Source organism: Xenopus tropicalis, chromosome 8 (assembly GCF_000004195.4).
Source record: "Xenopus tropicalis strain Nigerian chromosome 8, UCB_Xtro_10.0, whole genome shotgun sequence".
In the NCBI taxonomy this organism is placed as follows: domain Eukaryota; kingdom Metazoa; phylum Chordata; class Amphibia; order Anura; family Pipidae; genus Xenopus; species Xenopus tropicalis.
Window position 1 is genome coordinate 114,284,315 of NC_030684.2, and position 18,601 is coordinate 114,302,915.

Below are 18,601 nucleotides of genomic sequence, written 5' to 3' on the forward strand. Positions count from 1 at the left end.
CCTGGGGTTTTTTGGATCTTCACAAAATTTGGATAATCATACCTTATGTCTAGTAAAAAATATTTTAAAAATGAGTTAAACCCAATAGGATTGTTGTGCCTCTAATAAGGATTAATTATATCTGAGTTGGGATCAAGTACAAGGTCTCTGTTTTATTATTACAGACAAAAAGGAAATCTTTAAAAAAAATAATAGAATTAATTTAAGTGATGTCTATGGGAGATGGACTTCCCCTAATTTAGAGCTTTCTAGATAATAGGTTTCCAGATAACAGATCCCATATGTGTACTAGATGCCCCATGCTCCTCTATGGGTCATACTGTAGTATGTCTTAAATAGAGAAAAGGAGAAAGGCTGATGCCAGCATAGGACTGATTCTCAGCCTAAGCTTATCCGCAGACCGGCAATCAGCCCAGTCTGGCATTGGCCTAAATATAGAAAATATTTTACCCTACCATTTAGAGTAAGTCCCCACTTACACTGTACTACGCTAGGGTCAAGTAAGTCTAATGGGCAGAGTATGGATTGAAAACGGTTGGCACTCATTCAGACTTCAAAAATAGAAGCTTGCAAATCTCCCGATATTTGGCAATTGGCTCACAAGAAACAGTAGCCGGCCAAACTGAGAAAAGATTCACATTTTGGGTGACCTTGCCAAATAAGAGGATCTTCCAGTGAATGGCCAGCTTTCAATCTGATTTGACCAACTACAATAGCATCATAAAATGTTATAGTTTCGTTCCACAAAGTAAATCTTGCGCCCATTACATTTAATAAAAATGTTCCATTGCTCAAATATGTTATTTTTTTCCATGGAAGCTGTTCAGTTTCCATTCCACAGATATACATATCTAATGTGCTGAGTATGCTTAGGGGGTGGATAATGTGCTCCACTCTCCCAGGAGATAAGGCTTTTGAGGTTGATGTGTAAATCTGAAATGTATACAGTCCTCAGTGGTCATGGCTGAGTGTTTGTACTGACGATCCATTACATCAGCCCTTTCTAACGTATCATTAAAATTTCATCTCTCTTGAGTTCTTGTTGTTCTGAAGCCATTGCTGACCAGAAGGATGGAAATTGTGTGAGAGAGAAGAGACAGACACGGATTCCAGTTAGAGTTTCTCTGGTCTAAAATCCTCTAGTCAAGTGCCACTCACAAAAACACACAATTAAACTTTTATCTGGGCTTGCGTCTTGGAACAAAAATATCTCACCAGCGTAGGGCAAAGTCAAGAAAGGACAACCCTTGTGTTTTCCAATGGAACAAGAATTGTGTTTTGTACAGCCTCCAACCAAACAAAGCTAAGTGAAACTGGTTACATTCATGCCATTTGTAACCAGCATTACAAGAACCCTGGAAAAATAAAAAGAATACATTACAGTGTTAAACAACTGAGCCATATAGCTTTCATTAAACTGTATCCCGCAGGAGGGACACAGCAAAGCATTATGCTCTTTTTAATATAGAAGAAATGTAGTTAGAAAACCCTAGTAGTCCCCACTACTACCTACCCACCACTTCCTGCTGCCCTCTTTTCCCGGCTGTGTATGGGGAGCCGGCGGCACTCAGTACATTGCACTATAGGCTAGGAACCAATCAGCAGCTAGGTGGACCTGATAAGGAATCGAAGCCTGTCTTTGCAGGACTGTGATTGGCTATCTCCTTCATACTGTGCTTCAAGCAGAGACCATTAGGACATGCCAACTCCTCATTTAAAACACAAAGACCAGAGAGGATCTATAGGGAGCTCCAATTAAGGGGCCATTTTAAAGATATTATACATTTTAGCCCAGAGTTAAACCAGCACCAAATATTATTTATTGCTAAGTAAATAGGGGGATTATTTATTTATTGCTAAATAAATAGGGGGATTGTAACTTATGCTACATGTCTCCTTAAAATGGAATATATCATAGACAGGGGTTGGTTTATGTATTTAAGAAGATAGATTCCTTCAGACCCTGACTACCAATCTATGGACTGTAAGATGCTATAGACAGTTACTATTATTAGGCCTTTATGTGCCTGAAATGCCAGGGCCTGTTTTGAATCCGAGTCTGGGCCTGCTATTCTTTATAGTTTCCCAAAGCTAATTCCATGTGTAATACCCTAGGACACCCAAAAGGATAGCTAAAGGGCCAGTTTCATGTATAATGTCTCCAGAACACATGGCACATGTTCTGTATAGTAAGATATTTATTGGTGTCGCCTCATTCAAGCCCTCATTAAAATCTGCCTAAGCAATATATTCAGACTCAGTCAATGTAGCTAGTTACCTACTAAGGTTGGGCATTGGCCCTTCTTTTAAGCTTGTTTACTTATGATCTGGTGCGGTGTCTCTAAATCAAAGTATCATTTTGTTATTTAGGTCCTGAGCAAAATAAATCCATTGTAGAACTGTGCTTAATACAGGACAATGTTATAGTCGTTATTTAATGTAATGGAAGCATTATAGCCTAATACTACTTGCAGAAAGGTAAAAATCCCCTTTAAATAAAAGGAATGCACTAGTCCTATCTTTTTTAATAGTAAATCTCAAAGCAATGCAGCATATACATATAATGTTTTTATTCTTGTGCTTTATAAATTAATGTTATTGTTGTGTTACAGAACTGCTACATAAAGTGTAGCTACAACAAACTTAAGGGATGAGCAGTCCTCATAAATACTGAATGCACCGTCCCTGTCTAGGTCCCTCCAGTGAGCTGATATAAATCCATACTGTCAGTAGACCGTAGCCAGAGGCTTCTCAATGGCAGGATTAGCTGACAGTGCCTGTAATTAGCACTGGCTCCGATGACCAGTTGGCATTAATAAATGAAAGGGACAGAGCCATCTGCCCCTAAAGTTTCGCCACCTCCGGGGCAGCCATGCGTAGCTGGAAGAATAGAGTCGCTTGACGGTGCAAGAACAAAATGAGCAATTAATTAAACAAATGTCCATTTAAAAAAAAAAGGTAATGGTGTATCTGCTCCTGAGCTAGGAATCAGGTCAGGATCCAGTGATAGACAGGTATAGTGCTACACAGGCGCATGAATGACAGTGCAGCTCAGACGTACCATCACCTGGCATGTTTAACCCCTGAACTGCCAGGGAGACTTCAGTGAAAAATAAAAACCAAAGGCAATGAAAGTGTTGCTGAAAACCAGTTATATCAGACAAACTGAGTATCTACTTTAATAGTTATGGATATGATTAAAGTGGTGCCGTAACTTTAAAGGATAAGGAAAGGTGAAAAAGTAAGCTTTATCAGAAAGGTCTATGTAAATACAGCCATAAGCACTAACAGTAATGTTCAAACAAAACACAGGATTTCTTGCCTCCTTTTTTGTAAACATGTTGTTGGGGTGTGTGACTTTCTCTCAGAAAAATCCTAATTCCCATGGCCAGAGTCTATGCAGTTCTCTCCTGCTCCCCCCTCCCATAAGAATGCTAAGAACTCCCCCCCCTCCCTTAGGAGCTTGTGTGATCTGAGCTACCAACAGCTAGAGCTGCAGCAGAAAGCTATTTAAAATGGCAGCTGCTGTCTTAAGCAAACAGAGAAAGATTATAGGGCTCTTAACTCAGGTATGGCTATACTTTCTGCAGAATAAATATATTGTTCTAGCTGGCACTAATGTGGCAAATCTATTAGCAGTAAAATGCCAAAAAAACTTTCCTTCTACTTTAACTGAAGTGGCACAGATGCCTTTCTTACATGAAATAGTATTCTAGCTATAATTATTAGATCCATGATCATTATCCAGCCAACTGGCCCACAGACTGATCCATCAGATCACTTCAAAGCCCCTATGAATGTGGCTACATTGTACTATAGCTGATCACCCCCTAAGCTAATGTAATGGATATTGTGAAAATTAGACTGCATGTGGTCAGCTCTACAATATACTGGCAAAAGCAGAAAATTCTGTATTTAATTGGATTGGACCATTAAAATAAAACAATTTTGCAGGCACTTAGCTATTTTCAAAAGATAAAAAATGTAATTTTAAGTCAAGTTTTTGCCTGGATTGATGTAACAATGACACAATAAGAAAGTCACTGGGTGTTAAAGAAAACCTAAAATAAATCAGGGTGCCAAGTTGTTAGACAACATCTATTGATTCTAGTTTCTCACTTCCTAAACCAGGAAGGTGTTCCTCCTTTTTTAAATACTGTATATTGATATTTTTACATAGGATTTAGATTCTATTCAGCTGATGAGCCCTAGTTTAGGCGCATTGCTCTATCTTTGACCATCGGGGACCCCTAATGACACAACCTGTATACACCTTACACAACTGCAGAGGGAACGTTTGCTACACACCAATGAGTGTCCCTGTCATTTAGCCAATTGTCATCTTATTTATTGCTTTATGTTCAATACCAGGGGTTTTATTCCATTTATTGCTTTGTCGGCACAGACTGTCTGTAGCTGTTTGGCAGATCGTACAGGCTATACTTGCAATTGGTCTTGATCTGAGACAACTTGCAATTGGTCTTGATCTGAGACAACTTGCAATTGGTCTTGATCTGAGACAACTTGCAATTGGTCGTCATCTGAGACAACTTGCAGTTGGTCTTGATCTGAGACAACTTGCAATTGGTCGTCATCTGAGACAACTTGCAGTTGGTCGTCATCTGAGACAATTTGCAATTGGTCTTCACCTGAGACAATTTGCAATTGGTATACCTCTGAGACAACTTGCAATTGGTCTTTAGCTGAGACAACCTGCAGTTGGTCTTCATTTATTTAGGTTTCTGCTTTGCATTCCTACAGTTTGGTTTTTAACAGCAATCCAGTTGCTAGGGTCTTATTTACCCTAGCAACCAGGCAGTAGTTTGAATGAGAGTCAGGGGGTTGGGCTGCATATTATGGTACACTGGCTCCTGGGCAGGTTAAGGGACAACAAGTCCCACAATGAAAGCAAGCTGCAGGGCCTTTTTAAGGCCTTGGTGGGCCCTGGGCCAAAATCCAAAGAGTGGGGCGATATTTTTAACTACCCCAGATGTGCCAGAATAATAACTACAGAAGATGGACATGCCAGTATAATTAATAATGTAAATTTAAAATGTTATCCTCAGCTGTGCCATTGTAATGACTGTGGATATGGCCAATGAGACAGTCTGCAGTTGGTCTTCATCTGAAACACCCAGACTGACCTCTGTAACATGGGTGCCATGACAGTCCCTATCCTCAGCCAGGACACTACAGTCCCCCACCAAGCCTGGCTGCCTGTCACGGCACAGCAGGACCCTCCCTACCACATTGGCTGCCCAAAGGCAGCCATTTGCTAGCATGGCTGAATGTAGACACCTTGAATTGCCCACCCTTTACGCCTTGGGGAGAATCAACAAAACATTTGTGCCATTTTCAGTGCACAATGCGTGTCATCAATATTATCCCTGCCTCTTCCTCGGGTTCCTTAATCAAAGCAGAAACAAACATATTTCCCCCATCATAATGGACTCTTCCACCATAACTGGTATGCAAATGAGTTGCTTTGCTTTGTGTTCAATACCAGGGGTTTTATTCCATTTATTGCTTTGTCAGCACCATTGCTTTGTATGGCACCATTGAGGAGCACCCCCCTCCACTGGGAAGACCTTGCCTTCCGTGCTGCGCACCGTGTGCAGGACATCGTGCACGGCGCGCCGCTTCACCAAGGAATCAAACAGTGCTTCTGATTGAGGAACCTGTGGGACAAGGGGTAAGACCATTCTGTTGCGATTACGCTGGTTATATTGACTTTTGTGCTGCAGATTGAATCAGTCAGGCTCCATTAATTTGTCAGCGAGGCCAGGTAATTGATGGAATCAGAAGAAACAGGTCACATATAGTCCAAGGGCAAGAGATCCAAAAGTAACAAAAAATAATAAAACTCAAGCTTTACATTAATATTGGGGGAAGACTGAAATCTAAGTCCATTCTGTTACAAGTTTATAGTATAGAGAATTTAAAAAAATAAATATATCACTTAACGCTCTAAAGAAAGTCAAGAAAGTAACTTCATTGCATCCAAAATTTTCTGGGAAGGGGTAGCAAATGTCCAACATGCAGCCTCCAACTGTTTATGAATACAACTTTTGTAATCCACTTACTGCCAAAACCTCATCAAATCGGGAGTTGTAGTGTAACAACAGCTGGAGAGCAGCAGGTAGGGTTATAAAAAATAAGGCCTCACACAGTGTATTTTGGTATGAAGTTATAGCTTTGTCAGTTTTTGGTAAAGTAATGAACATCTTGCAATTTGGTGCAGCTGCATAAGGCCAAAGATTTTGTATATATGGATGCTTTTCATGCTGCACCATTGAGGGGCTTATACTCGAGTCAATAAGTTTTTCCAGTTTTCTTAGGTAAAATTAGGTACCTCGGCTTATATTCGGATCGGCTTATACTCGAGTATATGCGGTAAATCTTTCACTGTCAGGCATTTTGGACAAAGCGGAACTCTACTGCCAGACAGTTTTTGAACATTTTGCACTGTTTCACTTTAGGGGCCTTTTCTTGGGGGGACTTTGATTTTACCCAGGAAAACAATATATTGTTTTTTTTCAGGAGAAGCTAAGCTTTCAAAATATGGTAATTTTGTGTAGTTCCAATTATGTAACAAGATACAGGCATCTAAATCTCTAAAAAATGAAAAAAAAAATATTTTCCTTAATATAAACACATACACCAGAAACAAAAATGATTTTATACATGAAAATACAACTGATTTGGAAAGTCCCATGTCTCTTGAAAATGCCCATACCAAATATATATAGTTTTATGGAATTTCTCACTTGTATAGGTCAAAAACTCCCAGCAGTACATTATAAAAAATTATACATTTTTAGAAAGAACAGATTCTGGGGAATCCAGAATATGTAGAAATGCATGTCTACTCCAAATTACCAAGTTGTAATGCTTTCCTAAAGTTATTGGTTTTTATCAAAATTTGTGAAATTTTTAAAAAAATCTCCTACAGGTCATAAAGTTACCAGATAAAACACCCTAAATATGAACTAGAAGTAGTTATGCATCTTCCTTTCTATCGCAGAAAGAAATGTTACAATGTTAATGGGAGACCTTAAGGTGAGTTGATAGGTTAGGATGCATATGGTAAGAATCACTGTTCCAAATGAGAAAAGCAAAATCTCAACACAATTCTTCCATCACCAAGCAAGCGGATCTTCTCCCGATATCCCCCACCTACGGGTGGGCGATATCGGGAGAATCCAGGCTAATTCGGGTATAGGCAAAGTCGGTTCCGACTAGATTTTTTAACCTGCCCGATCGATATCTGGCCGATTTCAGGCCAGATATCAGTCGGTCAGGCCCATCGGTAGTGCCCATACACGGGCTGATTAGCTGCTGAATTGTTCTAAGGGACCGATATCGGCAGCTAGAATCGGCCCGTGTATGGGCATCTTAAGCTACATTACCAATACAAGCTTTTAAAGATAAGAATAAAGACCACATTATTATATCAAAAATGTAGAGTATATCAAAAATGGAGGAACCTGAGTCAGAGGTACAATAAACTAAGGAGTCAGAGTTGAAGGATTCATGTACCGACTCCACAGCCCTGATAAAGACATTTGTTCCTATGTTCACAGTGCATCTTGCAATGTCCGAATGCAATAGTGTGAGTTTTTGAACACCACATAAGAGGACACAAATGACTGGATGTACATAGACATAGGGACAATATTTACTGTTATTATAATAACGTATACTAATGTATTATAATGAATACTAGTGACTCTGAAAGATGATTATACATTTAGTTTGATTACTTATAAACTTCACCTTGTTTCATAATATCCTTCTTTTTTATTAGATAACAGGCCCTGTTGATTCTGGCAAATGCCAGATACTGCTGTATGATGCTGTAAACAGTGACTACCACTTGGGCCTTTGTGGACTTAAAATGTCTGGATTTTTTTTTTCTCGACTTGCTGGAGACAACAACATTGCTGTATTTGTAAATGGGAGTCTACCAGGAATTAATAAAGGGGCACAACCTTAAAAAAAGACTACTTCTAATACAGAAAAATATTTAAAATGAAAGCATTAAAGTAATTAATGTCTTTACCAGTGCTGCCCTCTTTTGATACTAAAGAGTAAAGCAATGTTATTAATTCATGTATTATGAATGTATTTCTAAAGACCCACACATTTTGCATCTCTGCAGAAGGAAAGGGTGTACATATATATATATATGGCCCAGATTAGGTAACAAGTGGCTATATAATGACCATTCATGGCTCTTATGTATAATGTGGACATAATCTACAGGCTTATATATTGATAATAAACATGGGTCCAGCACATAGGCTGACATTTTTTAAGAAATCAAAATATATTCGAGTTTTTGATTGTCACTACAGATAAAGGACTGGTAACAGCCTTAAGCTGGCCATACACGCACCGATAATATCGTACGAAACCTTGTTACGTACGATATTCGGTGCGTATATGGCAAGTCGACCGATATCGCAAGAACCTGCTGATATCGGTCGACTCGCCGATCGGGCCAGTTAAAAGATTTTGATCGGGCGCCATAGAAGGCGCCTGACCAAAATCTGCCTTCAGCGCTGAATCGGCAGGAGGTAGAAATCCTATTGTTAATACCTCCTCATCTGCCTGTTTCAGCGCTGAAGGTTAGTGGCGGATCTGATGATCCTCACGTGTGTGGCCACCTTTACTTTGTCACAAACACTAATGAGGAAGATCGTATTAGAGGCTCAAAACATTAGTTACTCCTATAAACCATCTGAGTTTGCTTGTAAAGAGCCAATACATTCTGCATTACTGTGCTATAGATGGGATAAATAATTTGTGAATAAACTGATTTAAATACTACTGAGTGACTTTTTTCCTTGTAGTTTTTTTCTTGGACCAAGGCATATCTCCCTTTATTATTTAAAAATGTATAATTCTGCACAAGCACTCATCCTTTCAGTTGCTTTTCTAGGACAGTGTAGACAGGAAAGCTGAGGCCAGCATAGAACCACAGATACATAATGGGGGCCTGTACCTAAAAGCTTGTTCCACCCCTTTCCCAGCATGCTCAATGTTTCTTTTGTTCATGTAGGACAGTTAAAGGAAAAGTAAAAACTAAGTAAGCTTTATCAGAAAGGTCTATGTAAATACAGCCATAAGCACTAACAGTAATGCTGCACTGAAAACATGTTGTTCCAGTGTCTCTCAAATGCTTAATTCCCGTGGCCAGAGTCTGTGCAGTTCTCTCCTCTCTCCTGCTCCCCCCTCCCTTAGAAATGTGTGATCTGTGCTATAATGGCTAGACTACAAACAGGAAGCTATTTAAAATGGCAGCTGCTATCTTAAGCAAATGGAGAAAGCTTCTAGGGCTCTTTACTCAGGTATGGAAATTCTTTCTGCAGTATAAATATAGTGTTGTATGTGGCACTAATGTGGCAAATCTATTGGCAGTAAAATGCCAAAATGACTTTCCTTCTCCTATAAGTCCCCATGACATCACAATGGTGACATGAGACTGCAGGGTTCCAGATAGCCTCTTTTAAGGGCTACTATCTGAAACCATTGGCTGAGGATCAAAAATCAGTGCTGTCCTCACAAAAGCAGGCCACGTAGGAGGTATGCAATTTCGGCATTTGTTTGTTATACTTCTCTACATACTACATTCCTACATATAGGAAAAAAACATGCTTTAAAAAGTTGTGTTTGTTGAAACTTTCTTCAAAAAAAGTCCTGCCATTTGTATCACATCCTACTGCCTCCTTTCCCAGGCTGTGCAGGCCATCATAAACTAAGCTGACTGATAGGGAACTGGAGCCTGTTTTTGCTTGAGTCTGGCTATCCCACTTTTACTGTGCTTCTGGCAGGGAACAATAGAACATGTCAGGGCAGCGAAAACAATGAATAAAAGTTCACTTTTAGGGCTCTGGCACACGGGGGAGATTAGTCGCCCGCGATAAAACTCCCTGTTCGCGGGCGACTAATCTCCCCCGTGTGCCAGAGCCCTTAGGGTAAAGACACACAGAGCTACTAGCAGCAGCTACTTTTTCATGGCTACTAAATGCCAGAAAATCCCCTGCCATAGACAATACTGAGAATTACCTCTGCTAAAACACACATACAGACAATTATCAGTAAATGATCAGCATTGTCTATTTTAGTAGTCACAAGTAGCTGCTACTAGTAGCTCTGTGTGTCTTCACCCTTAGGGCTCTGGCACACGGGGAGATTAGTCGCCCGCGACAAAACTCCCTGTTCGCGGGCGACTAATCTCCCCCCGAGTTGCCGCCAGTTGCCATCCCACCGGCGACAATGTAAGTCGCCGGTGGGATGGCACACGTGGTGGCACGATTTCGGGAAATCACCGAAAAAGCCTCGCGAGGCAACTTACATGTTCGCCGGTGGGATGGCAACCGGCGGCAACTCGGGGAGATTAGTCCTCCGCGAACAGGGAGTTTTGTCGCAAGCGACTAATCTCCCCGTATGCCAGAGCCCTTAGTCAACTTCACCCATAGTCTTCTCCTAAAATGGCCCTTGTTCTTTCCCTGAAATGTACAAAATCTGCCCCCCGTTTGCACAAAATACTGGGACAGAAAGATTGAAAAACTTCAGTAAATTTCACCATCTGTTCGCTCCCAAATTAGCCACTGTATGAAAACCCAACCCTTGTTACAAGATAAACTGGGATCCTCAACGTGCACAAAAATATATTTATAATTTCACCTGTCCCTAATTTGCACAAAAACGCTTTCCTTTTGGGTCAAATTCGGAGAAGAGGCTCTGAGCTGTACTGTGGGCAACCAGAAAAATATTTTTTTCAGTTCCCTGAAAAATCCATTTTTTTCCCTCTGACAAGAGTAAAGCGAGCCGAAATAAAACACATTGCGAGCTGACCTACAGCCACTTACTAGCTGCTTCTGACCAGGTACAGCCAAGCTACGCCGACTATGCTCGCCACTCCCACAAGGCGGCTACGTGATGCGTCACTACGCATACGTGCTATCGTAGCGCCATAATCTCGCGTGATGAGAATTGTGACGTCGGGATAATTTTGAAAGACAGGCGGCAAGGAGATTGCGATAAACAGCTTTGCGGGACGTGTAAGTAGCGCTCCGGGACTGCGGGTTGTGCTTGAATAAGTCGTACTGTGGGGCAGTGTCATTGTGTCATGTCAAATAGTAAACGAGTAAACAGTATTTTCAAAATACAGTACATTTACATTTTTAGTAAGGTAGGGTGGCTCTAGCAGAGCACAAATCCGCTGAGTCTAATGGGGCAGAGGCACCCGGAGTGGAGCATTTGCACTAGGATGAGATAGAAAGGGGAAATATATTTATTTGATTTCCAAAGTTATGTCTTACGTCCTGTGGGTAGGAAGCAAGTGGCAATGCTTATGGCCCTTCACCAGGTTTGCCCTGTGGGGCTGCTTATCAAACTGTGTCCTTAAATGATGATCAAATACACCACAGATTCAATTTTAGTGCATGAGTCCCGGGATCATGATGGTCATTGTAAAATCATGTGTATAAACAAACGCACAACTTTATAAATAAGGCTGATAAATAGGGCTGAAATGCACATCTCACGCCGACACAACTAAGTCCTTAGTATGATGTAGAGAGTGCTAGGATTGTGAGACAATTTGCAATTGGTCTTCATTTTTTATCATTTGCCATTTTTGAGTTATTTATGTGGTTGCCACATTTGTCGGATTATAAACCTAGGCAAAGGCAAATAATTGAGAAACTATAAAAAAAAAAAAATAAAGAACAGTTGAAAGCTTGCTAAGAATATGCCATTCTAGAGCATACTAAAAATTCACCTGAAGGCGAACCACCCCTTTAAGCAGTATATCCTACCTATAATTATATACTACTGCACCCCGTAACCCATCAAATTATTGTGCTATTCCCTTTTTTTAATTAAGTTTTTAAATGTGGCCACTTGAAACTGGATTCCATTTGGAGTCTGACATTGATCCCATGCTTTTCCATATTAGTGGGATGAGAAGGAGCAAGATAGTTATTTGCTACAGTTGTGCAAGGTAAATGTAGACAGGCATTGCACACCGTAAGCTAAAGGAATCCCTTGAGAGAGACAATACAGGCATCTGGTCAGTGTGCATAAGTGATCAGTTAGTGAAAATGCTGGCTTTATTAGTCCCAGAGCAGTGATGCAGAACTCCGCTTCACTTAACATTGTACAGAAACTTAGAAAAAACAACTTGACAGTAATGTACCTGTAATTTGCAATATTTACCTGGTTTGAACTGTACTTTTATTAATTTAATTTGGCAAATTTTTTGCTTGCAGTGCACTAGCCATGGCGCAAGCTGGCGATGAATGGGAGCTAAGCAAAGAAAATGTGCAACCCCTGCGACAGGGCAGAGTTATGTCCACTCTGCAGGAGGTGCTCTCACAGCAGGAGAGTGCAAGCCACACTGCCATTCAGCAGCAGAAGCAGTAAGTATACAGGCAGTATAAGGGCGAAGACACACGGAGCAATTAGTCGCCACAACTTTTCTTCCATAGGATACAATAGAAGTCGCCGCGACTAAATGCTCGTGAGTTTTCGCTGCACAGATTAGTCGCCGCAACTTTTACAAAAGTTGCAGCGACTAATTGCCCTGTGTGTCTTCGCCCTAAAGTTGGGGGCAGTCAGCCATCAGCACCTTTTGTTTACTATCTAAAATAGTACAAAATGAGCCCATTGTTCCAGTCTTTATGGTAGTATGTATGAGCTGTACATAGTTTCTCACAGGTGCCCCCTACCACAAAAGCCCTCAAATAAGAATTGTATAGAGTCTAAATGAGCATCAAATATGGGTGTTCTACATTTTTTTTTTTTTTTTTTTTGTTAACAGAGCATTTGAGCTGGAACTGCGCTTCTATTCAGGTGATGATCCACTAGATGTCTGGGACAGGTAGGTGATTTGTGCTAAAGGTAACACTAAGGTGCTTTTCTAAGAACCTTGCTTATGGTGACATTCATCAGTGGTCATGTAAGATCTTGCTTTTGTAAGTGGTTTATTTTTTATGTTCCAAGAGCTCCTTTTAAGCTCTAGTCTATAATCTTCTATTTTAGTGGCCAGAATTGGTTCTTTGTTACTGTCGCTGGGTAGATGAATACTGGCTGTCCAACTTTAATGACCAGACTCTGCTGTTGCCTGAAGGATATTATAGCATACTGCCATGGTTAAAAAATATTCATTAAACTAGCTTAGGCTTTAAACAATAAGGGGGTCTACTGAATACTAATTGCCTTTTTTAAGAGTATACTGACAGTCTGTCAGTTTAGAGAACAGTACAATTTTTGTGGGTTTGGAATTTTCACTCCCTGTAAAACAAGCATCTTCCCTAAAAGCAGTGGCATATGTGGTGTTTAAATGGTGTCATCTCGGAAAGGGGACAAGTTACCCTAAGAAATAATTCCAAACTCTTCTTTTGTGTTTGTTGAGAAAAGTAAATCTTACTTACACTATATATATTATTTTAATCTTGTTTCCTTCAGTCTTTGAATTAAACAATCGCAACAAGCAAGCAGGTGCAATTTTGTGGGCACGGTTATTAAGGCAAGCTATGCATCAACTCAAAATCTTCTGTATGCACTAGAATGGGGGACCTGATACCCATGTACAGGCTTCACAATTATAGGCAGAGAGGAGGGAGGGGGAATGTGAGGCGTTCAGTGACCTCTAGGAGGTGCAGAATGGAAAGTGAAATTAGGTAATATATGATTGGCAGCTGAGATTTTTAAATACCTTTATAACAGGTATGGATGTTTTAATAAAAAAAAAAAAGAATTTAGATTTAGTTTGAAAAAGGACTTTATTTTGCAACTTTTTATGTTGGTTGACAGGACTTTTAAATGAGGTACATGCTGCTCTCCAGCACATGGTAGTGTCACTAAGCATGTATCATTTAGAATTGTTGACTCAATGTTTATCTACTGGCAAGAAAATGCCTATCTAACAGAGCCCTAAATGGCAAGCCATCATTCTTCCTTGAAATAGTTAAGTTATCATGGAGCCTACAGTATTGTTCAGTGCATTGTGTTACATGTGTGCTGGCAGGTATTCTATATTTTTGTAACATAGTAACACTATGTCTTTGCAATAAGTGCAGTATATTAACAATAACAATATATTGTTCTCTTGAGTGCTGCAAACAAGAGATACTGTGCAGCAAAAAAGAAATACTGTGTAGCTAAACCCTTGTATAGGTAATGGGTACATCACATCTTGAATATGGGTTGTAGTCTAGCTACCTTAGGAATACCAATCTTTCAACGTTATTCAAGAATTAGATTTCCACACTTCTTTTAAGCAGTGTAGGCAGTACGGTATGAACCATAAAAAATATAGAATTAGAGTTTATTCAAGCTTTCACGAATAATAAAACACTTATGCTGCTCTCTAGTGCCTTAACACAAAGCATAAGAAATATCTCTGCTATTGTGTCTTCTACCGAAATACTTAAAAAAGAAAGCAATTGTCACAGTAACTTCCCCTCTAGCCACACACAACCCACATGAAACCCACCTAGTTTTATAGTTTATTGTGCTGTTTGTTAGGTGGCAAGCCTTATACCAATATTTTTAAATGGTAATGTATCCTGGTAAAATAGCCTCTGTTTTACTCTGGTATATTTTAAACCCTAAGGCACTAGTTCCCCAACTGTGGGCTGGCCCCATTAGGGGCTTGGAGCTGTGCCTGAGTGCTCAACCTGCATGCAAGTTAGGGTGAGAATATAGGGGAATAGGTATTTGCTTTCTTAGATATACCTGAAAACCCAGCTTGAAGGTCAGGTTATCAGGTTCTGCCCTCTCTGTATTCCCCTGTGCATGCAGCATATTGAACATGTAGCACTTTATAAACAAATTTATACATACATACAAGAATAGACAGTGTTGCACAATCTTACAATATACAAAAGTACACACAGGGAGGACATGTATTATAATAAATACAGTATAAATACACATCATGTATAAAAAAAAATATCATTCTCTATACTGCCTGTTATTAATGCTGAGTTGCTAGCATTCTGTTACTAGAATAGTTCAGTCAATTGACTTGGAATTTAGTACAAAGGCTATTATCCACCTGAAGAGCTTTTTATAGCACTGTAGATCTTACTGTTACATCGTGATTGTCAGTGTCAACACACTCTTTTCCAACCCATTTCTTACCTAAGTGTAAACTTGTTCTGTGTGCATAGAATGATTTGGACACTCTTCTACTCAACGTCAATGTCAGCTTTGCTTTCACCCCATTAGGTACATCAAGTGGGCTGAGCAGGCATTCCCTCAAGGAGGGAAAGAGAGCAACTTGTGCCCATTGCTGGAAAGAGCTGTTAAGATATTCCATGAAGAACAGCGATATTATGATGATCTGCGCTATCTTAGCATTTGTCTCAAGTTTGTAAGTACAAATGTTTTGTCTCCATGTGTACAGGGGAAATATATCAGCAGATTTGTTACTCGGGGTACTGGAGGAATGCCTTGAGCACAGTTTTTGGTTTGAGGCATAGGAACTGGAGCAGGAGCATGAAAAAGCAAGAACAGAACAAGCACAAATAGGTGAATGAGGGGCGAGGCTGTATGGGGTAGGAGAGCACGAAACTTGGTACAGCACATCATATATTTTACCTTAAAGTGATACTGACACCAAAAATAATGATGTTTTTTTTTTTAATTTGAAGGTTTTTTTATTGTATTTTTTTAGGAAAAACATAGAACAATCAACAGGTTTGCTATACAATCAAACTGATTCTCCTTATGAACAGTGAGGGCTTTAATAGTGATAACATAATGGTTTTGTACATTTTCATTTTGTTGTCTTGGTTATTGCTCATTTCTGTCCGGCTGTAGTTAATTGGGTGGTAGGGTGGTAGATTAATTGGGGTTAGGTTTAAGAAATAGGGTTAGTGGAATAGGGAGAAAGGGGAGCGGGGTAGGAGGAAAGTTAGAGGTTACCGGTTCTCAGACGGTTTCTATGTGGTGCTTTCTGTCTGCTGGCTCTCCAGATATTGGGCCCATGGATTTTTGATTCGATGAAGTTTTTTATTTGTAAGTATTTAAACAGTTGGTTGTTTGGTATTTCATGTTTATCTATACATTCTTGGAATGAGATGATGCTCTGGTGCGAGGGACTTAATGGTAGTCAGGTTTGCGGCTATCCAGGTTTTGAAGTTTGCAGAGTTTGCAGAGTTGTTAGTAGGTTTGGTAGTGTGATTTTGGGGGGAGGTTAGTGTGAGGAGGATGTCGTCAGCAAATAGGTTTGTGTTCTGTGGGTCCGACTTGAAATCCTTTTATGTTAGAGTTTTGCCTGATTGCGTGAGCTAGTGGCTCTAGTGAGAGGGCAAATATTAGTGGGGACATGGGGCAGCCTTGTCGGGTTCCCCCGTGTATAATTATGTTTTTTAAACCTTTCATTGCTTTATCATTGTATTATCTCTTTAATTTCAACCTATAACCATATAGCTATCACTTTTACATTGCCATTCTAGTCTCATGTGTTTCTCTCTGGGGGGGCTGCCATGTTTGGGCAGTAGCTGTTTGTTGTTGTTTGAAAACACTGCCCTCAATTTTAGTTTGAAAATCCTAGCCAATCGGAATCCGTGCTGCACATAAAAACTATTTCTAATTAAATATTTGAATGCTGAAGTACAACAGTGGACAGTGAAGTGTTTAGAAATGAGGCATTCACATTCCTTTCTAAGCATATTTGCTCCGATACCCTTTGAACTCTTAAACATGCAGGGTGGTATGCTATGTGAGGCGATTATAAACTGATCGTCTCGTCACGGGAGCGCGTTCCTTTTAAATAATATATCACAGCAGGACTAATTAGTATAGTTCTGGTGCAAAGGTTTATTGAGAAGACACTTGCAGGCAGCGCTCGGTGAAAGCATCTTGATGTCTGTGATGTGGGGGATGCACAGACTGCAAGGAAGTAAGCGGGGGAAAAAATAGAACCGCTCAGCTTCAGCTGACGTCAGTGAAGTGAAACAGTAATTGACAGGTTGAGAAGTGCCAGTGGGGTTTGCAAAACAGTCGGGTTTCAGACATTCAGGTAACTTTACTAAATAAAGCAGACATCTGGGCAAAAAACAATCAATATAACCCATAGCTAACTTTTGATGTACACCATTATTTTGAGGACTACATTGTTTCATGTCAGTATTACTTTAAATAGGAATTGTCCCCAGCCCGTTGAAACCATATTTTTCTTGCTTACGATAAATATTAAAATTGCCAGTAACTCAAATTAGTTTGGAGATGATTTGATATTAAGCATGCCTACTGGCTGACTTGAAAGCAACCAAATGTAGGGGCCTAAAGGTCTGATAAAGGTTTTATGCCTTCTGTCTGGCCAGATTATATCCTCATCCCATTTTGGCAAGTCCTTAATTTTTTTGCCTGTGATTGAGGTTACAGTTATCAGGTATGCTCAGTTTCTATCTATATGAACACGATTTCAGGAACTATTTTATTATATAGCATAATCGTTCTAGGTTGACTTTTAATATAATACAGATTGCTTTGCTGTACATGGACCCTGTTTTATGTGCATTTAATTTCTTCTTAGGCTAATTTCTGCTCAGAGCCTCTGGATTTGTACAGCTATTTGCACAGCCAAAGAATTGGGGTCTCTCATGCCCTACTTTATATCACTTGGGCCGAACAGTTTGAAGCTCGAGGTAATTTCAAGAAAGCTGACTCCATATTTCAGCAGGGCATGCAACACAAGGCTGAACCACTGGAAAAGCTAGAGATCCATCATCGGTAAGAAGCCTAAATAAGTGATCCAAATAAGTGATCCAGTTAAACCGTAAACAAACATGTTCTATGGTTTCCACGTGTTTCTAATAAAATCTTATTTATTTGCAGGCAGTTTCAGGCCCGAGTATCCCGGCAAATATTACAAGGAATTTCAGAGGGGCCAGAGGCAGAAGAACCTGAAGTTCCAGAGCCACAGCGCAGCTCACTGGCAGATCTAAAGTCCAGAGGGAAGAACAAAGTGAAAGCACCCATTAATCGAGTTGGAGACTCGATCAAACGTATGTGTTGGAGATAATAAAATCTTCCTACCCTTAAAAGAATATGTTGCATAGGAATAGCAGTATTAAATAAAAAAAACCTGCATTGTTGCTGCTCTAAAGAGGTTATAACAGGAACGCATTATGGCATTTAAGTAAGAGCCTTCTAAAGTACATATAATTCTTGTCAGAATAAAAAGTATAACGCTTACTTATGCAGGCAATAAACCTATTTCATATTTTTTCTGTAAATCATCAGCACGTCCTCATGGCCTCAGCGTTCAAGCTGCTCCAACACAGCAAATTCCAAGCCGCTCTCGCTTTGCTGTGTTTGATGAAAATGCAGCCTCAGCAGCCCCAGAGCTGCCCTCCTTGACTCCACAGCAGTGGACTGCACCACCCCCTGCACGGTCTAAGGAAAATGAACAGAAAGCTGGACAATGGAACTCTGGCAGGGTAAGAGCCCATAATTATGGTAACAGGGTTTATGCAGTATGTCCTGCATACAGTTCAGACCTCATATAAAGGACATTAAAAGTGATTTTCCGCTTTGTTATCCTTCACTTGTATGTGGGCTATAATGGATGGAT

General features: G+C 40.0%; 1 protein-coding gene across 1 annotated transcript in view; it reads left to right on the forward strand.

The window, feature by feature from the left end:
- The first annotated feature begins 10,930 nt into the window (after positions 1–10,930).
- The window catches only part of bub1b (BUB1B, mitotic checkpoint serine/threonine kinase), a 34,451-nt gene continuing 26,780 nt past the window's right edge, over positions 10,931–18,601 (forward strand). Inside the window, exons 1-7 of the mRNA XM_031891202.1 lie at positions 10,931–11,069; positions 12,282–12,431; positions 12,833–12,892; positions 15,247–15,391; positions 17,561–17,757; positions 17,863–18,032; positions 18,271–18,467. Coding sequence (XP_031747062.1) covers positions 12,292–12,431; positions 12,833–12,892; positions 15,247–15,391; positions 17,561–17,757; positions 17,863–18,032; positions 18,271–18,467 — 909 coding nt within the window. The 5' untranslated portion in view covers positions 10,931–11,069; positions 12,282–12,291. The remainder of the gene's footprint in view (positions 11,070–12,281; positions 12,432–12,832; positions 12,893–15,246; positions 15,392–17,560; positions 17,758–17,862; positions 18,033–18,270; positions 18,468–18,601) is intronic.